The 23,511-nt window shown below is 41.4% G+C and overlaps 1 protein-coding gene across 2 annotated transcripts in view; it reads left to right on the forward strand.

Moving 5' to 3' along the window:
• The window catches only part of septin8a (septin 8a), a 125,746-nt gene that overhangs the window by 62,658 nt on the left and 39,577 nt on the right, over nucleotides 1-23,511 (forward strand). For both annotated transcript variants that reach the window (XM_087995242.1, XM_043703331.2), the window contains exons 2-9: nucleotides 374-488; nucleotides 5,362-5,557; nucleotides 9,164-9,350; nucleotides 15,365-15,526; nucleotides 16,063-16,159; nucleotides 16,592-16,760; nucleotides 20,058-20,190; nucleotides 21,978-22,168. In XM_087995242.1, coding sequence (XP_087851368.1) covers nucleotides 374-488; nucleotides 5,362-5,557; nucleotides 9,164-9,350; nucleotides 15,365-15,526; nucleotides 16,063-16,159; nucleotides 16,592-16,760; nucleotides 20,058-20,190; nucleotides 21,978-22,168 — 1,250 coding nt within the window. The remainder of the gene's footprint in view (nucleotides 1-373; nucleotides 489-5,361; nucleotides 5,558-9,163; nucleotides 9,351-15,364; nucleotides 15,527-16,062; nucleotides 16,160-16,591; nucleotides 16,761-20,057; nucleotides 20,191-21,977; nucleotides 22,169-23,511) is intronic.

Below are 23,511 nucleotides of genomic sequence, written 5' to 3' on the forward strand. Positions count from 1 at the left end.
AACATTTCTCATTTTTTAATCAAGAGGGCACCTATTCACTTGCAGCCATTGCTAAAATTTATCCCAACCTTTCTCAGTTAATATGTTGCTAATGCCTGCCAGTTTGGTGCAATATACAATGATGTGGAAGGAAGAAGTAGGAAATAAAATAACATAACTGAGAGTTTTGATAATCCACCTATGAGGGAACTTGATGTGCAAAGAAGACAGTATCTACTGTTTCCATCTGTTTATGCTTCGTAACTGAAGATGGCCTAGAGGATAAGTGCAAGGTATGTTTCGGTCTTTTTGTACAGCGTGCATGCATACTACTATCTAAAAGGTGCTTGCTGTATTTTTATAATACTTAATATGTTTATTCCTTTGTATCCAGGCTACAGAGAAACGTACCCTAAGCCTCAGTGGTCATGTGGGTTTTGACAGTCTCCCTGATCAATTAGTCGGCAAATCTGTATCTCAAGGCTTCTGTTTCAACATTCTTTGTGTAGGTGAGTATTGCCATTGCCATCAAGGTGGTAAAAACAATGACTGCAGATGCTGGAAACCAGATTCTGGATTAGTGGTGCTGGAAGAGCACAGCAGTTCAGGCAGCATCCGAGGACAGGCAAAATCGACATTTCGGGCAAAAGCCCTTCATCCTTTTTGCCTGTCGATTTTGCCTGTCCTCGGATGCTGCCTGAACTGCTGTGCTCTTCCAGCACCACCAATCCAGAAATTGCCATTGCCATCATCCTAGCATGAGCATCATCTATATAGTGCGAGTCTGTTAGTTTAAATGATTCAAATATTCTGATGTTTAAATATTGTGACACTTCAGATCACTCAATGGGTCATTGCACCTTGTGAGTTTGTTCTGATCAGGATTGAGTTAACTAATGTCAAAATTCACACAACACTAGGTTATAGTCCAACAGGTTTATTTGGATGTAGGAGCATTTATCCTTCATCAAGTAGCTGGTGGAGCAGGATCGTAGGACACAGAATTCTGTGAACTATGATCTGAAAGCTTGTACTTCTAAATAAATCTTTTGGACTATAAGTTGGTGTTGTGTGATTTTTAACTTTGTCCACCCCAGTCTAACACTGGCACCTCCAAATCTTAACTAATGTCAGTTAAGACAGCTGGGGTTACCACCACAGGTAAATTAAGAACAGTAGATGAAAGAGCGGAAAAGTCCCTTTTGGTTTCCTGTTTATCATTCTCTAATGACCCAAAATGAACATGCCAATGTCAGATCACCCATCAAGCATCTTGGAGTGCAGTCCAGTTTCCTTAACTCTGGACCAGAGGTCCATTTTCAAGTCCTCTGAGGTGTGTCATAACATGCCTGAACAGGTTGATTTTTAACAATGCATCTTTTTTTTTTCCAAAAGACATTCACTTTAATGTTGTAGCCTGTGAAATCTCTCTTTTTAATTAATTGGTCTGAAATACTGGGCCTGTGCATGAATTTGTAAAATCAGTGGATATTATTGAAAGCAGAATAAAATGCTGGCAAAGATGCAACTTATTTTGATGTATTATCCTTCAATTTGCCTCTGTATATTTGAACCAGATTGTAGCCTAATCTTTTTACTTTCTAAATCACGCTTGACAGCTCTTTGTCAGCTCCACACCCTCCACCAACCCACCCTCCCTTGCCCTGCCATTGCAGAAATTGTAAAACCAGCACCCACACCTCCCCCCTCACCTCTGTCCAAGGCCCCAAAGGAGCCTTCCACATCCATCAGAGTTTTATCTGCACTTCCACACGTCATTTACAGTATCTGTTGCTCCCAATGTGGTCTCCTGTATGTTGGGGAGACAGGATACCTACTTGGAGAGTGCCTCAGAGAACATCTCTGGGACATGCGCACCAACCAACCAGACCGCCCCCTGGTCAAACACTTCAACTTCATCTCCCACTCCGCCGAGGACATACAGGTTCTGGGCCGCCTCCACCACCACTCCCTAACACCCAATGCCTGGAGGAGGAACCTCTTCTGCCTCCAGACCCTCCAACCCCATGGCATCAATGTGGATTTCACCAGTTTCCTCACTTCCCCTCCCCCCACCTTATCCCAGTTCCAGCTTTGCAACTCAGCACAGCCCTCATGACCTTCCTACCTGTCCATCTTCCTTCCCATGTATCTACTCCACCCTCCTCTCTGACCTATCACGATTACCCCCAACTCCGTCTACCTATTGGGCTCTTAGCTACCTTCCCCCCACACCCTCCCATTTATCTCTCCACCTCCCCGGCTCACAAGCCTCATTCCTGATGAAGGGCTTTGCCTAAAACGTTGATTCTCCTGCCCCTTGGAAGCTGCCTGACCTGCTGTCCTTTTCCAACACCTCACTCTCGAGCTCTTTTATATAATCCATGAAGATTTAAATTGCAGAGAGTGTCATTAGTTTTAATTAGTGTTGAATATCTGACTTACTGTTCTAGTTTTCACCAATGTAATTGAATATGGTCCAAGGGGATTATGAAATGCCTGTTGAGATTTTTCAAAAATTAGGAAGCTTTAAATTGAAATTGTACTTTTCATGTGTTTTTTTTAAGGTTGTGCCTGTTGCTCTCTCTCTGTTTCCTGCCTTCCAAAAATAGTTGATTCATGGATGTCTTGGTATTTCATTTCACGTGTTCTAAAATTCTAGCTAATGCCTTCCACAGTGTTTTAGTCACTATCAATCAACCTAATTTTATCTCCTTATGTACTTTGCCAAACAATAGCTGCTAGGTAATGATTGTCTGCCTGTAGAGACCCATAGTTCATATTCCTTCCCCCATCCTGACAGACTCTGATGTTGAAGTATCCACCTTTTATTTCATCTGAGATTAAGAATCTAATTAAAGACCAAAGGTCAAGTTTAGTACCACACCATTTGATAAATTTTATCCATTTTTGCATTAATTTATGAAATGTGAGTATTGCTGCCTCGGCCAGCATTTATTGTACATCCCTAATTGCACAGAGACAAAGACTCAATCACATTGCTGGGGTCTGGAGTCCCATGTAGATCCGTTCAGGTAAGCACGACCCCTAAAGGACATGAGTAAAACAAGTCTTTTTTTGTAGTGGCTGAATTCACAATTGGGCTAGTGTTTTATTCCAGATTTTTATTGAATGAACATTTAATTATCTGTCATGATGAATTTGAGTCCATCTCCCCAGAACATTATCTGGGTTCTGGATCACATGTACCATGACATCACTACACCACCACCTCCCTCTTATAGAAAACGTTTGCTTTATCAATCTTATCTGTCAATAGTGGCCTAAAATAGTCCTGTCAAGCTTCACTAGTAACTGATATAAATTACAAATAACAAAGTGCTCCTGTGTTGTTCACTGAGTAGGTATGTCAGTATGCTGCATGACCGAGTGATTAAACATGATTCTTGTGTGCATTATTTTTCATCTCTTTCCCCATCTTATTTTACTTCCCTTCAGGCCAACCCATCTCAGATCACCTTGCATCACACCATCGAATCATGCAAAAAGATTGAACCTTTATCCTATTCTAAGCATTTTTAGCAGTTTGGTATAATTGAATGACTTGTTAGGCCAGTATAACACCTTTAAAAAAATTTAAAGTATTTTCCAATCAATCCAACAATTATAATACTTTTCTGTATGGCTTTAGTCAAGTCTATCATCCGTCATACACTTCACAACCTTCTGGGCTCTATTGAGTTCAACACCTTCAAATTGTGAACCCATTCCTTCCTTTTCTTTAAGCTTTGCTTCAAACTCCAGGTTGACTGTCTGTCCTTTCCAGTCTGGTAGTTAGATACACCACTGTTCTGCCATTCTCACGTTCAGATCACTTAGTCTGAACTGTCAAATCCTTTCTCTGCCAGCACTATTACATAAATGCTACACCCTCCACACTTCATGTCCACTCCGTAGAGACATCGGGCCTTAATGTTAGCTTGCTGTCTCTCCATGGACTCTGCCTGATATCCAGCATTTCTTTTTTTTCGTTACAGATTCCAGTATCTGCAGTAATTTGCTCCATCTTTTATACCTTTCCTAGTCCTGTTTTGGGAAAGTAGACTGTTTAAGGGCATAGAGGTTTTTGAATGGTGTTTGGTGAGCAGGTTGATCTTGATAAAATCTGTTCTCAAAATTTGGATGAAAGTAGTGTTAAGAACAACGAAAATCAGACTTGTTTCAACACTGTAGGTGCTGGAGATTAGAGTCAAGATTAGAGTGGTGCTGGAAAAGCACGGCAGGTCAGGCAGCATCCAAGGAGCAGGAAAATCAATATTTCGGGCAGAAGCCTTTCATCAGGAGCTTTTTCCTGCTCCTTGGATGTTGCAATCTTGTCTCAACACCATGACCACTTCCATCTCGAAGGACAAGGGCAGCGGATATATAAGGTGGACTGTAATGGTTCAAGAAAATAGCTCACTACCTCCTCTTCAAGGGCAACTAGGGATGGGCAATAAATGCTGACCAGCCAGCAAAGTCCACATTCCATAATTTTGTTTTTAAATTACTTTTGGACGCAATCCCTTGAATGAAAACATTTAGTTCCTGAACATGTGTCCTTCCCCATAAGAAGTTTTAACAGGAATTTGATATATGGGCGGCACGGTGGCACAGTGGTTAGCACTGCTGCCTCACAGCGTCAGAGACCCGGGTTCAATTCCCGCCTCAGGCGACTGACTGTGTGGAGTTTGCACGTTCTCCCCGTGTCTGCGTGGGTTTCCTCCGGGTGCTCCAGTTTCCTCCCACCATCCAAAGATGTGCAGGGTCAGGTGAATTGGCCATACTAAATTGCCTGTAGTGTTAGGTAAGGGGTAAATGTAGGGGTATGGGTGGGTTTCGCTTCGGCGGGTCGGTGTGGACTTGTTGGGCCGAAGGGCCTGTTTCCACATTGTAATCTAATCTAATCTAATCTAATATATGGACAAGGATGCATGCATTCAGTGAAGGGCCCACGGATGGATGATATTAATACATTGGAATAGTTTTCATTACATATTTTAAGTAAACTTGATTTCTATGATGGAGTAAATTTTTTTAGTTGCTATTATTCATTTTTGTACTTTTTAAGGAATGAACAATGCATCCAAAATTAATTTCCTTATGGACAATGAAGTAAAAGTGATCAACTGAACTAAGAGTCAGTGTGTTGGTGTGGGTCTGGAGTTACAAGCTAGGCTATATAACGACATTTCCTAAGGACATGAGTGAATTAAATGGGTTTTTAAAATTTCTGCAGAGGCTGAGATGGGATTTGAATTTGTGTATCCAGATCATTATTCCAAACAACTGGTTTATTAGCCCAGTACCATGACCATTATGTTAGTGTAGCTGCTATATTATTATTTTCAAAGGTTTAACTGATCCCTTTTGCTTCCTTAGGAGAAACTGGTATAGGTAAATCAACATTAATGAACACTCTGTTCAACACCATGTTTGAAAGTGAAGAGGCTACACATTATGAACCAGGTGTTCGTTTAAAGCCACAAAGTTACATGTTGAAGGAGAGTAACGTAGATCTTAAACTGACTGTTGTTAATACAGTGGGATTTGGTGACCAAGTGAATAAAGAAGAAAGGTAAGCTCTTGAAATGAGTATGTGTACAATTAAATAGGAATTGTTCATTTTTAAGATTCTTGAATATATTAACTTGCATCTCACTTTTTTTTAATGGAATCCTCTTTCCAGACCACTACACAGAATCTTCTGAGCAGGTTATTGGCTAGAAAATTTGCTCTTTGGTTTTGGTCAGTGATACTCCACATTGGAAGTAGATTTTTCTTCCCTTCATCCTATTTTCACAACCCCCTATCCCACCACATCTCTCTCTAACCTGGAGAAGTATCAACCACTGGTCCTTCCGTTGTACTTCTTTCTGTCTAAAGTGGACATTGTTCTAGTTCCAAGTGAGTCCATAATACAGACTGACTATACATAAAGCAATCAGTAATCTTGTGCATGAAGTACCAAGGTGGTGATCTTTGGAGCTTTGCTTTGAACCAAACAGATATTGTCAATAGCCATTGCTGATGAAAGCAACAAAACACAAAAAGAGTTCAAGAATTGGCTTGCACAAATCCTCCCACACACTCCTTTCCAAAGAAACATGGTTTTTAACTTTTCTAATTTTTCCTTCCTCAAAAGGTATCCATTGCCTAATATATTTTTCCTGTTGCCAGTAACTTTCCAGCATCTTCCTAACAATGCACACACGAGCAGCATATGTTAACAAACTAGTTGACCGCAGGATACATTGCAGCTCAATCTGATTTTATTCCCATTTAATTTTCACATTTACAAACCCTCGCAAGCATTTGCAAAGATTGCAGTCAGAAGCAAGCATATTGACTGCTTTTATTTCCACTAACAATTCTGAGATTTTTTTTCCAGATTGCACATTAATTTTATTCACAGGAATCACAAAAATTGCTTCTTTGAGGTGAAGGCAGTAGGAGTTCTTCAACATGTTGAGTATTTCCAATTTTGGAGCACTCTTGCTCCTGTTGTAATTTAATCCAACTCATTGAAGCCAATGAAGTTAGTTGTAGAGCCTCTGATTACAGCACTTTGAGAGGAGCTAGCTCAGTGCCAAATAAGGATCAAACATGGGGTTTTTCTTTCTTATTTTTCGTTTTTTTATTTTCTTTTTTTATTTTCTTTTGTTTAACCCCGGCCCACAAGTCCCATTCCTGATGAAGGCGTAATTCCCGAAACCTCTTTTTTTTTTTAAAAAAAGAACTCTTTACCTACGTTTGGGACACCACCTCCTCCAACACTTTCTTTTCCCCGGCCCCCTACGCCTTATCTACACCATGGGCATCCAGTCCTTGTAAACATCCATTCACCACGATGAAGGCCTCCACGCCCTCAGTTTCTTCCTCTCACCGTCCCAATCAGTACCCTTCCACCAACACCCTTATCCGCCTGGCTAAACTGATCTTCACCCTTAACAACTTCACCTTCCAATCCCCCCACTTCCTCCAGACCAAAGGGGGTTGCCATGGACACCCATATGGGACTCAGCTATTCCTGCCTCTTTGCCAGGTACGTGGAACAGTCTATCTTCTGCAGCTACATAGGCACCATCCCCCACCTTTTCGTCCACTACATCGATGATTGTATCAATACTAACTTGTGCTCCCACAAGGAGGTTGAACAGTTTATCAACTTCACTAGCACCTTTCACCCTGACCTCAAATTCACCTGTTGAAACTTTATTGCTGGAACAGCACAGCAGGTCAGGCAGCATCCAGGGAACAGGAGATTCGACGTTTTACAGAACACCTCTGGGACACCCACACCAACCAACCCAACCGCCCCGTGGCTGAACATTTCAACTCCCCCTCCCACTCCACCAAAGACATGCAGGTCCTGGGCTGCCTCTATCACCAAACCCTAACCACACAACGCCTGGAGGAAGAACATCTCATCTCATACATGGCATTATCCTCCGCCACATCCGCTATCGACAAACAGACCCCACCACTAGGGATATATTACCCTCCCCACCCCTAATAGCGTTCTAGCGAGACCATTCCCTCCGCGACTCCTTCGTCAGATCCACACACCCAGCACCTTCCCCTGCCATCGCAGGAAGTGCAAGACCTGTGCCCACACTACTCCCCTCATCTCCAGCCTTGGAGAATCCTTCCACATCCATCAGAAATTTACCTGTACCTCCTTCAACGTCATCTACCATATCTGTTACACTCCTTGGTCTCCTCTCCGTCGGGGAGACAGAACGCCAACTTGCAGATCATTTTACAGAACACCTCTGGGACACCCACACCAACCAACCCAACCGCCCCGTGGCTGAACATTTCAACTCCCCCTCCCACTCCACCAAAGACATGCAGGTCCTGGGCTGCCTCCATCACCAAACCCTAACCACACAACGCCTGGAGGAAGAACATCTCATCTTCCGCCTTGGGACCTTGCAGCCACACAGGATTATTATGGATTTCACCAGTTTTCTCATTTCCCCTCCCCCCACCTTATCCCAGTCCCAAGCCTCCAATTTGGCACTGCCCTCTTGACCAGTCCATCGTCTTTCCCATCTATCCGCTCCACCCTCTTCGCTGACCTATCACCTTTTCCCCTACCTTAATCTACCTATTGCATTCACAGCTACCACCTACTTATCTCTCAGTGCTGCCTCCCCCCTCCAGCCCAGCCCATAAGCCTCATTCCTGTTGAAGGGCTGATGCCCAAAATTTCATTTTTCTTTCCCTTTTCTGCGGATGCTGTCTGACCTGCTGTGTTTTTCCAGTGCCACACTCTCGACCCTGCTTTTCTAGTGCACTGGATAAAATAGAGATCATTGGGATAGTCCAAGAAATGAATTTGTAAAGATGAGGGAAAGAAAGACATTGGCATACTTTGAAAAGTGTTTACTCAATCTGAGATGTTCTTTGAACGTCTGCAGTATTACATTTACCATTTTCTTTAGTGTCCCATGCTTGATTACAGAAGCCAATACTCTTGAAGTGAGGTAAACTCAACAGATTGCTTGTTTATTTCATCTGCTAATTAAAAGATTTATTCTTGACCCAAGAACAACTAATGTACCAGAAAATCCTTTACTTTCTTTTTAAACCCACTGTCCTACCAGACCAGGAGTCTGCTCTCTCATTTGAGAGAGAGAGAGATGACTGGTGGTGGTTTAACCTGAGGATCACCATCCTCGAAAACAGGGAGAGGTTAAGAAGGAGTCTTCTGCATGGTAACCTCAGCTGGTATGGGATTTGAACCCATGCTGTTGGGTATCATTGTACATCTCAAACCAGCCATTCAGCCAGCTGAGATAACTGACCCATGTACTTATATGGTACAATGAGCGTGACAGAAAATACAGTAAAATCAGAAGATCATATAAAATAGGTTATTGTGGTTAAGGAAATACCATATTATTTAGAACTAAGCAAAAACCAATATTAGTTTACTAGAATATTGATTGCTAATATAACTCAATAGTTATCTGCAAGTTACTTCTATTGGAGTTTTAACAATAAACCATGCAATATTCATCTTTCGACAATCCATTGTTTACTATCTTTGGTAAGGTAGTGCAATACAAATATTATGGACCGGAAATAATTATTTTAAATCTAAACACATGAGGAACTCAACTAACTTTTTTGAGCAACAGCATTTCCATCAGTTCATTCTATTTTTGTTCTTCAGCTATAAACCCATTGTTGACTACATTGATGCACAGTTTGAGAATTACCTTCAAGAGGAGCTGAAGATCAAGCGCTCACTGTATGATTTTCATGACACAAGAGTTCATGTCTGCCTGTATTTCATTGCTCCCACTGGTCATTGTCTCAAATCATTGGATTTAGTCACTATGAAGAAGCTGGACAGCAAGGTACCAACAATCAATTATCAATAAGCCATGATTTTCTCTCTTCATCTCGCAACATGTCCAATGATCTTCCTTCCTTCAATGAGATTTTCCTTGATAAATGAGGATTGCAAAATATTTATTGTAATTGACATTTTAATTTTTCTTGGTTGTATGGGTATTCTACAGCATTGTATGATTGGGAAATTTTCAGATGACAATACTTGGCGAGGCAGTTACTAGTGAGAAGGATGGCTACAGAAAGATATCAGTGGATTGAGTGAAGGGTTGAAAAAATGACAAATGGAATTCAATCTGGAGAAGTGCATGGTTTACATTTGTTGGGGTGGGAGCAAAAAATAAACTGCAAGGTATTGAGAGTGGTCGAGGAAGTGAGAGACCTTTAGAGTGCATATCAACTCGGGCATTAAGGCACCATCACATTGGACAATAATATTAAAGTTAACATTATAAATATAGGGAAAAAGCCAGAAGATCAGGGTAATGATTGATAACTATTAGAATTCAGCTTTGAGAGTTTGCCATAAACTTAACAATTGTTCTCCCTCCCATGCCAAGTTCAGATTTTATTTATTTCTTCAGATGGATTAAATTCTTAAAGTTTTTGGATGAACAATAACAATATGTGAACCACAGAATAGGAACATTGGAACATAGATCAGCAGGAGTAACCAGTCCAAGCCCTCAAGTATAATTCTAGATCATTACCTACCTCTGTGCCATTATCCTGCATTCCCAATATCCCTTGGTCATTAGTGACTAGAATTCATTCAATCTCTATCTTGATCTTAATGACTGAACTTCCACAATCCCCTGGGTAGATAATTCCAAAGATACACACATTCTGAGTGAAGACTTCCTTCTCATTTCAGGCCTAAGTGGCTTGGTTTTTATTAAGATTGTGCCCTCGATTGACAATAGACAACAGACAAGAGGTGCGGGAGTAGGCCATTCACCCCTTCGAGCCTGCACCACCATTCTATATAATCATGGCTGATCATTCCTAATCAGTATCCTGTTCCTGCCTTATCTCCATAACCTTTGATTCCACTATCTTTGAGAGCTCTATCCAACTCTTTCTTAAATGAATCCAGAGAGTGGGCCTCCACTGCCCTCTGGGGCAGAGCATTCCACACAGCCACCACTCTCTGGGTGAAGAAGCTTCTCCTGAGCTCTGTCCTAAATGGTCTACCCCGTATTTTTAAGCTGTGTCCTCTGGTTCGGCACTCACCCATCATTGGAAATATGTTTCCTACTGCCAGAGTGTCCAATCCTTTCATAATCTTATACGTCTCAATCAGATCCCCTCTCAGTCTTCGAAACTCAAGGGTATACAAGCCCAGTCGCTTCAGTCTTTCAGTGTAAGGTAATCCTGCCATTCCAGGAATTGACCTCGTGAATCTACGCTGCACTCCCTCAATAGCCAGAATGTCTTTTCTCAAATTTGGAGACCAGAACTGCACACAGTATTCCAGGTGTGGTCTCACCAGGGCCCTGTACAGCTGCAGAAGAACCTCTTTGCTTCTATACTCAATTCCTCTTGTTATGAAGGCCAGCATGCTATTAGCCGCCTTCACTACCTGCTGTACCTGCATGCTTGCCTTCATTGACTGGTGTACAAGAACACCCAGATCTCTCTGTACTGCCCCTTTACATAAATTGATTCCATTGAGGTAGTAGTCTGCCTTCCTGTTCTTGCCACCAAAGTGGATAACCATACATTTATCCACATTAAACCTCATCTGCCATGCATCTGCCCACTCACTTAACTTGTCCAGGTCACCCTGTAATCTCCTAACATCCTCATCACATTTCACCCTGCCACCCAGCTTTGTATCATCAGCAAATTTGCTAATGTTATTGCTGATACCATCTTCTATATCATTAACATATATTGTAAAAAGCTGCGGTCCCAGCACGGATCCCTGCGGTACCCCACTGGTCACTGCCTGCCATTCCGAAATGGAGCCGTTTATCACTACCCTTTGTTTCCTTTTAGCCAACCAATTTTCAATCCAATCTAGTACTTTGCCCCCAATACCATGCGCCCTAATTTTACTCACTAACCTCCTGTGTGGGACTTTATCAAAAGCTTTATGAAAGTCCAGGTACACTACATCTACTGGATTTCCCTCGTCCAACTTCATAGTTACATCCTCAAAAAATTCAAGAAGATTAGTCAAGCATGATTTCCCCTTCATAAATCCATGCTGACTCTGTCCTATCCTGTTACTACTATCCAGATGTGCAGTAATTTCATCCTTTATAATAGACTCCAGCATCTTTCCCACCACTGAGGTCAGACTAACTGGTCTATAATTTCCTGCTTTCTCTCGCCCACCTTTCTTAAAATGTGGTATAACATTAGCCACCCTCCAATCCTCAGGAACCAACCCCGAATCTATTGAACTCTGGAAAATAATCACCAACGCATCCACGATTTCCCGAGCCACCTCCTTCAGTACCCTGGGATGCAGACCATCAGGCCCCGGAGACTTATCAACCTTCAGACCTAACAGTCTCTCCAACACCAAATCCTGGCAAATATAAATTCCCCTAAGTACCGGTCCTTCAGCCACTGTTACCTCAGGGAGATTGCTTGTCTCTTCCCCAGTGAACACAGATCTGAAGTACCCATTTAATTCCTCTGCCATTTCTTTGTTCCTAGTAATATATTCCCCTGTTTCTGTCTTCAAGGGCCCAATTTTTGTCCTAACCATTTTTTTGCCTTGCACATACCTAGAAAAGGTTTTACTATCCTCCTTAATATTCTTGGCCAGTTTACCTTCGTACCTCATTTTTCCTCTGCGTATTTCCTTCTTAGTAATCCTCTGTTGCTCTTTAAAAGCTTCCCAGTCCTCAGTTTTCCCACTTATCTTAGCTATGTTATACTTTTTCTCTTTTAACTTTATATGTTTCTTTACTTCCCTCGTCAGCCACGGCTGCCCATGCCTCCTCCTGGGATCTTTCTTCCTTTTAGGAATGAACTGATCCTGCAACTTCTGCATTCTACACAGAAATATCCGCCATTGTTCCTCCACGATCATCCCTGCTAAGGTATTGCACCATTGAACTTTGGCCAGCTCCTCCCTCATAGCTCCATAGTTCCCTTTATTCTACAGAAGTACTGTCACTTCCGACTGTACCCTCTCCCTCTCAAATTGCAGATTGAAGCTTATTGTATTATGGTCACGACTTCCCAATGGCTCCTTCACTTCGAGGTCCCTGACCAATTCTGGTTTGTTACACAATACCAGATCCAGAATTGCCTTCTCCCTGGTCGGCTCCAGCACCAGCTGCTCTAAGAATCCATCTCTGAGGCACTCCACAAAGTCTCTTTCTTGAGGCCCAATACCATCCTGATTCTCCCAGTCTACCTGCATGTTAAAATCCCCCATAACAACTGTCGTGACATCTTTGCGACAGGCTAATTTCAGCTCCTGATTTAACTTGCATCCGACATCCAGACTACTGTTTGGGGGCCTGTAGATGACTTCCAAGAGGGTCTTTTTACCCTTAGTATTTCGAAGCTCTATCCACACTGACTCTACATCCCCTGATTCTAAGTCCCCCCGCGCAAGGGACTGAATATCATCCCTTACCAACAAGGCCACACCACCCCCTCTGCCCATCAGTCTGTCCTTACGATAGCACGTGTATCCTTGAATATTCATTTCGCAGGCCCTGTCCACTTGAAGCCACGCCTCAGTTATCCCCACAATATCGTATCTGCCAATTTCCAAAAGAGCCTCAAGCTCATCTATCTTATGTCTAATGCTTCGTGCATTCATGTATAGTATTTTTAATTTGTTACTGCTCTCACCCTTCCCATCAACCCTTATTTCACTCAACCTTACAGCATGATGCCTTTCTGAGTTTTCTGCCTCATTGATATATTGTCTTTCTTGACTTCTCTTGTTCTAACTTTCCCTTCAATTTCCTTTTTAAACATCCAGCTTGTCCCCTCCCCCCGGCTACTTAGTTTAAATGTAGCGGTGTTGCAGTAGAAAACCTGCCTGCCAGAATGCTGGTCCCTAACCTATTAAGGTGCAAGCCGTCCCTCTTGTAGAATTTATGCTTACCACAAAATATACCCCAGTGATCCAAGAACTTAAATCCTTGCTTCCTGCACCAGTTCCCCAACCACACGTTCAAGTCCATTATCTCCCTGTTTCTGGCCACACTAGCCCGAGGAACTGGAAGCAAACCGGAGATAACCACCTTGGACGTCCTGCTTTTCAGCCTTCTTCCTAGTTCTCCGAAGTCTCGCTGTAGTATGTTTCTCCTCTTCTTCCCGACATCATTTGTGCCGACATGTACCACCTCTGGCTCTTCACCCTCATCCTTGAGGATTTCCTGCACTCTGTCCGCGATGTCTTTCACTCTAGCACCAGGAAGGCAACACACCATCCTTAAATCCTGTCTGCTGCCACAAAAACCCCGGTCAGTTCCTCTCACGATGGAGTCCCCTATTACCACAGCTCTGTGCGATGTCCGACTCTTCCGCTCTGCCTCTGTGGCAACTTTTGATTGACAAACTTGGCCGCCTTGCGAACTGGCAGTGTCATCAGTCTCTGTTTCCAAAAGCTTCAACTTGTTCCTGACAGGTACTTCTCCTGGGGTCTCTTGCACCTGTCTCCTCTCTGCCTTCCTCATCGTCTGCTCTCTTCTGGCATGATTGGTGTAATAACCTCGCTGAAGGTCTTGTCCAGAAAGATCTCGTTCTCTCGGATGAGCCTAAGGTCTTCGAGTTCTTTCGTCAGCGCTGCAATATGCTCGGTCAGTTGCTGAATGTGCACACATTTTCCACACATATACGAGCCAGACTCACCAGAGTCGTTGACCTCCCACATCAAGCACGTAGCGCACTGAATCAGCTGGGCAGTCATGTCTTCACCCTCTTCAATTGTGGCATAATCACTTCACTCAACCTGCTTGTCAAAGATTCCTGAGCTGAAGCCTCACTCTTCGATCTAAACTTCCTTAGACCCTCTTTTTGTGGCACGTCTGTGGACTCTTAATTAAGGTTAGAGGAGGAGGGAGGGAGGGAGGGAGACCCTACTTTGTAGGACCTGGGGTTTAGAACACATCCACTCTAATAGCAATCACTTACTTTCCCGACCGGCTTTGCACTCCGTCTGAACTTCCGCCCAGCTCCCGCCGCTCTCTGCTGCTGCTAAAAAAAATTGCAGACCCAACAATTAGGAGATACCTCCTATCTGCATCTATTCAGACTATCCCTTTTAAGAATGTTGTTGTTTCAATCCCTTCAGTCTTCTAAACCAAAGAGAACATGAGCCCAACCCCACTCAATTTCTCCTCCTAGAACAGTCCCACCATCCTCGGAATCAGTGTGGTGAACCTTGGCTGTAACAAATATATCCTTCCTTGGGTAAGGGGACCAAAACTCCACACAATACTCCATGGTCTCTCAGGTGCCCAATACAATTGAAGCAAGACTGCTTTGCCCCTGTGTTCTCATTCTCTTGCAGTTAGATCTTATTTACCTTCTTAATTGCTTGCTCTATCTGTTTTCGAGCTTTCATTTTACTTATGAGCTATGTCCCTTTGGACATCAACACCTTTCCATTTCTCACTATTTAAACACTCCAGCTCTCTTTGGCAGTGTGCTAATCATAGTATCTGTGGACGAGAATCCTTTGCTTCACCCCTCTGTCACTGTATCTCACTGTGAAATCAGAGTTCAACTCTTGTGAGCTTGGAACGCAAAGCTACTATCTGTTCAACAAGGAGCAATCGTGGTGCAATGTGTTGTGCATTTAAAATTCATTGAACAATTTGAAACTATCAGATTGTTATTTTTAGGTGAGCTTTCATAACTGTTGAACAGTAATGGTTGGTGAAGATTCTAATATCAAATCTAGCAATAATTGAAAAAGGGAAATAAAGTTTAATATCAAAGTGTGCAAGTCTTAAAGTTTGTTCAGTTACAGTTGTATCGTTCTATATGAAGGTTGTCAATGCTGCTTCATTCGACTTCCCTTTTACAATTTTAGGTAAATATAATTCCCATTGTAGCCAAAGCTGACACAATTTCTAAAAGTGAATTACACAAATTTAAGATAAAGATAATGAGTGAATTGGTCAGCAATGGTGTACAGATCTACCAGTTTCCAACAGACGATGATGCAATGGCAGAGATCAACTCAGCAATGAATGTAAGTACCTGAACTTACTCTAGGTAACATATCAAAAGTTACCACATATCTCTTTTCTCTAGTTTGCTATAATTGGTAATTAGTATAGACTAGGCTAGTTTTGTATGGGTGCGATACAAAGTTTGGTATTTTTCAGTGCTATTTTCCAGTGCCACTCAGAGGTGCTACAATGACAGCTCTTTGAAATGGAAATGTCACTCATGTAAAATAGATGTTTTAAGGAAATGGGAGTTGTAAAACTGAGATAATCTAGCAAGAGGAGCCATTTCCACACCCAGAGCTACAGATATTGTTGTGCAGCTGTTTGCTTAACTAGCGTGATGATGTACATGCAGTAAGATAACTTCTGTTTTAGATTATAATTAGCATCATGTCACATCAATTATGTCTGAACTACATCTTCATGTTCTGCTATAATTTAGTTAAATCACATCACTCTTTGGGAGTTACTAAAAACGAATTTATGATCGGTTGAGATACAATAGCAAAGAAGATACAGGTTTTGTTATCTATAGATCTGTCTTTACTCCTCCCAGGCCCATCTTCCATTTGCAGTTGTTGGCAGTATGGAAGACGTGAAGGTGGGAAATAAACTGGTGAAAGCTCGACAGTATCCATGGGGTGTTGTTCAGGGTAGGTGAAGGTTTTGTTAAACTGTAATAATGACACTTTTCATAAAGTGTGGGTGATAAAGATAAATGTCCACATTATGGTGTAACTACACTGTTTAATTTTTACTATATTTTGTAACAAAAAACACATGACAATAAATAAACTTGTAAGGGGACTAGTATGCTGATGTAGTTACTATTGTTTGAGATAGTTCCCTCTGCATTTCTGTGATGCATCCTTATCATCAATTTTTGAAGGAAAGGTTTCTGATAATTTTTCTGCTTAATCTGTTTGAAGAAAATTAAATAAAAACAAAAAACTGATTTTTTTCTTCTTATTTAGAAATTGGTTGTTAATGAAGGATGAAGTTCAAATGGACAAATTGCACATTTTTCTATCCACTGAAAGTTTAATATTGCTTAATTTAAACATACATACATATTTGTTTCACAGTTGAAAATGAAAATCACTGTGACTTTGTGAAGCTGCGAGAAATGCTGATCCGTGTTAATATGGAAGACCTCAGAGAGCAAACACACACACGTCACTATGAATTATATCGACGATGCAAGTTGGAGGAGATGGGGTTCAAAGACACCGACCCTGATAGCAAACCATTCAGGTTAGACATTTGTCTGGATTTTCTAGTGTAAAATGTTTATTAAAGCGACCTCTTTCATAAACGGGATATTGAAGTTGATTATTAGTATTGCATTTTTATTGGATGAAGACCAACAGAAATTCTCTAACTTCTGCCAAGTCAAATAAATAGGAAGTTAATGCAATGGAGAAAATCCTAATTGTTATCTTTTCAATATACAGCAATTAATTTCCATTCCCAAAATGCAGATGGACAGCTTTCTGTTTACCTCTAGTCAAATTTCTGTTTTTTTGGCAGTGTCAACCTATTTTGATTCTATGAGGAAATTTGATCAAAAGTCACTTTACTTTTTGACTGGAAGATAAAGGGAATTTATTACATGATCTGCTCTGTTAAGCAATTTCATTTTGAATTGTTGCAATTATTGGGTTGGGTTTGAAACCATATCCATCACCCAACTGTGCTAATCCTTTATGCTAATAGCAAAATATAATGTTTTTGTCTAGGGTCAAAAATATCATGAAACTCTAGACATATAAAGCAGTTCCCTGTTTGGATTCTTTCAGAACACTGCTAGGATTCTTTGGTATTGTATTAACTGCATTCCTCTAGAGGTCATGGTAATTTTGCAATGTTTGGAGTAAAGGAAGACTTGTAGTGACTAGTAATATGGTACATTCCACAATATGCAAATAGACAATGGTAGTACAAAGTTCCAGACAAATATTCATAAGAATATAGAACCAGGACACATTTTTAAGGTGAGAGGAGAAAATTTTAAAAAGGACGTGAGGGGCAACCTTTTTACACGGTGTTTCGTGTGTGCAGTGAACTGCAGAGGAAGTGATGCAGTTTCAGCATTTAAGACAGTTGGATAAGTACCTGAATAGGAAAGGTTTAGTGGGATATGGGTCAAACACAAGCAAATGGGGCTAGTTTAGTTTGGAAACATGGTCATTGTGGACTAGTTGAACCAAAATTCTGGATTAGTGATGCTGGAAGAGCACAGCAGTTCAGGCAGCATCCGAGGAGCAGTAAAATCGATGTTTCAGGCAAAAGCCCTTCATTAGGAATAAAGGCAGAGAGTCTGAAGCGTGGAGAGATAAGTGAGAGGAGGGTGGGGGTGGGGAGAAAGTAGCATAGAGTACAATAGGTGAGTGGAGGAGGAGATGAATGTGATAGGGCGAGGGGTGGGTGGAGTGGAAGGGTGGAAAAGAAGATAGGCAGGTAGGACAAGTCATGGGGACAGTGCTGAGCTGGAAGTTTGGAACTAGGGTGAGGTGGGGGAAGGGGAAATGAGGAAACTGTTAAAGTCCACATTGATGCCCTTGGGTTGAAGCGTTCCGAGGCGGAAGATGAGGCGTTCTTCCTCCAGGCGTCTGGTGGTGAGGGAGCGGCGGTGAAGGAGGCCCAGGACCTCCATGTCCTAGGCAGAGTGGGAAGGAGAGTTGAAATGTTGGGCCACAGGGCATTGTGGTTGATTGGTGCGGGTGTCCCAGAGATGTTCCCTAAAGCGCTCTGCTAGGAGGCGTCCAGTCTCCCCAATGTAGAGGAGACCGCATTGGGAGCAACGGATACAATAAATGATATCAGTGAATGTGCAGGTAAAACTCTGATGGATGTGGAAGGCTCCTTTAGGGCCTTGGATGGAGGTGAGGGAGGAGGTGTGGGCGCAGGTTTTGCAGTTCCTGCGGTGGCAGGGGAAGGTGCCAGGATGGGAGGGTGGGTTGTAGGGTGGCGTGGACCTGACCAGGTAGTCACGGAGGGAACGGTCTTTGCGGAATGCGGAAAGGAGTGGAGAGGGAAATATATCCCTGGTGGTGGGGTCTTTTTGGAGGTGGCAGAAATGTCGGCAGATGATTTGGTTTATGCGAAGGTTGGTAGGGTGGAAGGTGAGCACTAGGGGCGTTCTGTCCTTGTTACGGTTGGAGGGGTGGGGTCTGAGAGCGGAGGTGGGGGATGTGGACGAGATGCGTTAGAGGGCATCTTTAACCACATGGGAAGGAAAATTACGGTCTCTAAAGAAGGCGGCCATCTGGTGTGTTCTGTGGTGGAACTGGTCATCCTGGGAGCAGATATGGCGGAGGCGGAGGAATTGGGAATGCAAGATGGCATTTTTGCAAGAGGTAGGGTGGGAAGAGGTGTAATCCAAGTAGCTGTGGGAGTCGGTGGGTTTGTGAAAAATATCAGTGTCAAGTCGGTCATCATTAATGGAGATGGAGAGTTGAACCAAAAGGTCTATTTCCATGCTGTATGTCTCTGACAGGTGTACTATACTGGAAACTGGCATGAAAAAAAACATGAATATTAAACTTGCATAGCTTGTACTGTATGTTTTGAGAATTTTAGAAGTACTAAGATTATTGTCTTTCTGGTTACCACTGAAGTTGAGAAGCAACACACCCCAGTGATACTGTAGTACGTGAATGCTGTAGCCTGCTCCAGACAGATTGGTGGAGATCATTTTCATCAATCTCTGTGGTTATGAGTGCTCCTCTGTCAGGAATGAAGGAGACACGTCATGACAATCCTGTGCACCTCCCTGTAGCTATTTTGAAAGAGAAATGGAAGCAGGTGATCAGTCTATCTTTGAACTGCAGTTTTCTATGTTGGCTGGAGGAAGGAAAGACTAACATTATTTAACGGCCTTTATTGTTCTAAGATTATGAAAAACCGACATGTAACTGAAGGAGATGATGGAAGTCTGGCCCTTGTCTTACATCATATAATAAGTATTGCAATTGTTTACCAGATTGAACCAACCAAACTAACAGTGTCTTATTCTTTCTCACTGTCTATTTTCGTAGTTATTGAAAAAGCAATGACTGTAAAACTTAACATAACCAAAACTAAGGATGCAGAACCTGCTAAGGTCAGCACAGTGGTTTAATACACAATCCTTTCTGTGGGATCATTATTTAAATCCAGTCCGGAATATGGTAGATATATGTCCTTTCCTCCTCACTGTAAGGGTTCACTATATTTAGAGGGGTCTGACCTTGACAGTCATGCTTAAATCTTTGTCAGCCTGTAAGTTAGTACAAAGTGGAACTTTCTTTCATGTAGATCACAAAAACAGGTGAGTTAGTTAATAAAACATTGTGATTAATTGAATTAGAATGTGTCCTTTTCAGATTAAGATGCACTACTATGTAAATATGGTAAATGTACAGCTGGTAAAAGAAGAAACAGGAACCATTCAGTCAGTCACAAAGGTTTAATCACAATACTCAGCAGAAAACAAAACATCTGGATTCATATCTGTTAAACTGCTATGTTTGACATCTCTAATTCTAAATGTATTGATCTGGATTTAAGCCTGCAGGAGACCTACGAGGCTAAAAGAAATGAATTCATGAGTGAGCTGCAAAAAAAAGAGGAGGAGATGAGGCAAATGTTTGTCACGAGAGTTAAAGAGACTGAGACAGACCTGAAAGAGAAAGAAAAGGAGGTAAGCCTATTTTCTAGAAAGGGGAAACTGGTTACATTCTTGTAACTATTTGTTTCGCTGAGTTGTAAATTCATATGTTGGTTTTCTATTGATATTCCAGGCTGTACAAAACAGTAAGACAACAAGATTGTCCAGCCTTACATTAATAATCTAATATGGAACTTAAATTGGAATCTTGGGTCTCCAGGTTCTCTCTTCTGTCAGGTTAAAAGAAAAAAATGGAGATCTGTTTAAAAAGTGAACTTCATACTTTTTATATGTGAATTTAAATATTGGGCCTAGTTGTCGAAACTGGGGTTTTCATAGAAATGTTCAACACGTGTCAGTTTCTCTAACATTGGAAATGGCAAGAATTATGCTGTTCAGCAAAGTAGTGCTCGCTGCTGACCATGAAGGAAGCTCCCTGCAGAGATCTAGTGACCTTTGTGGTCTGAATTTCACCTTTTCTGGAATTTAATTTGAATCTGGAGCCAAGTCAGGGGGAATTTCCAGTGTTGCAACAAGTGGTGTCATCCAGTGGGGTAAGTAACTAAATCAGCATTGAGGTATTTTCACAAACAGCAAACCAGGGAGTAAAACGGACTGATTATCCTTCATTTGTGTAAATTTTGCAGAGTGAAATTAGGATTGGGCATATATTAGGAGCTGAAATACCATAAGATGAAACAAAATATATTGAAGAACTGAAATTTTCAACCATAAAATTTGACTTTACATAAATATAAAGATACTTTCCAGTGCAGAAAGCTTATTCAGCATTGATTAAGAGTTTGGTACATTATAACAGATTTTGACAGAATCATAGAGATGTACAGCACGGAAACAGACCCTTTGGTTCAACTCGTCCATAACGACTGGGTCTCCCAAATTAATCTAGCCCCATTTGCCAGCATTTGGCCCATATCCCTTTAAACCCTTCCTATTCATATACCCATCCAGATGCCTTTTAAATGTTGTAATTGTACCAACCTCCACCACTTCCTCTTGTCTGTTCATTCCATACACGTACCACCCTCTATGAAAAAGTTGCCCCTTAGGTCCCTTTTTAAAACTTTCCCCTCTTATACCTCTGCTCTCTAGTTTTGGACTCCCCTACCCTGAGGAAAAGACATTGACTATTCACCCTATCCATGCCCCTCATGATTTTATAAACTTCTATAAGGTCACCCCTTAGCCTCTGATGCTCCAGGGAAAATAGCCCCAGTCTATTCAGCCTCTCCCTGTAACTCAAATCTTCCAACCCTGGCTACATCCTTGTAAATCTTTTCTGAACCCTTTCAAGTTTCACAACATCTTTCCTATAGCAAGGATTGCATTTCATTAACACAGGATCCCTTTTTGGGAGTTCTTTTAACATGACACTATTACAGCTTAAAAGGAAATTTTATACAGTTCGTTGTTTTCCAAGAATTGTTCACAATAGGATAACACACCCTGGGATTTGGAAAAATCACTAACGGCAATTTCTTGATGTCTGTGTTTAACTGTACTTGTGCAGGTGCCAGAAGTTGCTATCACTGACTGTTTCACTATCATTACAACCACAAAATCTGGATAAAATAACATTTACAATTTAATGATTAGATGATGTTTTTATGCCATCCCATATTGAGAAAGGAAATGGTGTAAAAACAAATCTGAGTAACTTGAAGCTTTGGCCGATTATATCCCAATGTTAAGGAAGTTAATATGATGGCAATTCTATCATTTTTTCTTTAAAAGAAATAAATTATCTCTACTGGATGCTGAATTTTTGCTTGCTTCTATCCTGTGGCTGTGCGTTACAGCTTCACGACCAGTTTGATCAACTGAAGAAAACACACCAGGAAGAGAAAAAAAAGCTCGAGGAAAAGCGAAGAGAACTGGAAGAAGAAATTAACACATTTAACCGGAGGAGAATGGCAGCGCAGACACTGCAGGGGCAATCTTTCCAGGCTACAGGACAACAGCCAGTCAAGAAAGACAAAGATAGAAAAAAGTAAGCTGGTTTAACTAGCTTTCTATAGCTAAGTACATAAAATGTAAATTTTCTTCAGAATATCTACTTAATGAGACTGCATTAGTGACTGAGGCTGCTTCTTCCTTGCACTATACATAAGTGCATATCTACATAATCCTACTGTGACTTGTACATTAGCATATCATTCAAAGAGCATGCTCTTGTGCGTCCAACCATTAACAGGAATAAATGTGTTATCTGTCTAATATGAGTTAGCTAATGTCCCCACTCCTCACTCCTTGAATCTTTCCTGTTTCTGACATTGTGCCACCTTAACAGAGCAGAAGTAGCTGGGACACCTTTTGTGTTGTATAAACTTGAGTCTCTCTCTTCCATGGAGATCTGTAAGCTTGGACATGGTATCATGACAGTGCATGTAAGTAACTAAGCACAAATTGTGTGGTTTTTAGAATGATGGACCACTCATGGTTATGATGAGGTTACATAGTTGTTTCAGTAAATTAGACTAAGTTACCTCCTGCTTAGAACCATGCCTTTCTCTGAGCATTTACAATTTGGCCTTTAACAAGTTCTAGCTAGTGTATTATATGTGCTGGAACAAAAACTAAGAATTTCTGTTCACCTTTACATCTTATTTTATGCATCTACAGTATATCCATTTTGTGTCTGTGATGTTAGCTTTCTACATATTTACCAGTTTAGGAGAATTTTGAGAAATCTCTCATCTAGTCTAGGCTGCTCAGATAAGGTCACAACCTTCTTTTGTAACCTTAAATTTGTTGAATATTTATGAACATAGATCTGTATGTGTGTGTATATAGAAATATTTCCACTATACTTATCAGTTAGAACTAAAAAGATAGTTTGCAGATATCCATTTAGAAGTATGTCAACATCATAATATAGTTTGAGTTACCTAAGAGTGCTGCAGATTTCTGCATAAAGTAAAGCTGTCCCAGAGGAGTATTTGGGCTGCACTCTTTCTCATTAGAGAGAGACAAGTGGCTTTGAGTTTAACCTGAAGGTCACCCCAGGTGAAGGTGAGAAGGTGGGATATTCTTGGAAACCTCAGCCAGTGCAGGAATTGAACCCACACTCTGCATCACAAACCAGCCAACCAGATAACTAAACAAATCATAAGTAGGAAAGGAATACACATCTTAGACTCAGTGATTCACACATTTATCACAAGGTGCTACATTGTTGTTGATTTATGAAGTTGGTTGAAGCTTTATTGATTCTCAACAATTTTTATTTATATGTCAATTCATCCTCATTTCTTTATTTTGCTGTTGTTTCCATGTCAGTTAATATTAAGAGAAGCACTGTCATTTTTTATTCAGGACAAACTGAACTTCCAT

This window comes from Chiloscyllium plagiosum, unplaced genomic scaffold (genome assembly GCF_037043375.1).
Source record: "Chiloscyllium plagiosum isolate Xiang-an unplaced genomic scaffold, Cpla_swu_hap1 HiC_scaffold_16, whole genome shotgun sequence".
Classification (NCBI taxonomy): Eukaryota; Metazoa; Chordata; class Chondrichthyes; order Orectolobiformes; family Hemiscylliidae; genus Chiloscyllium; species Chiloscyllium plagiosum.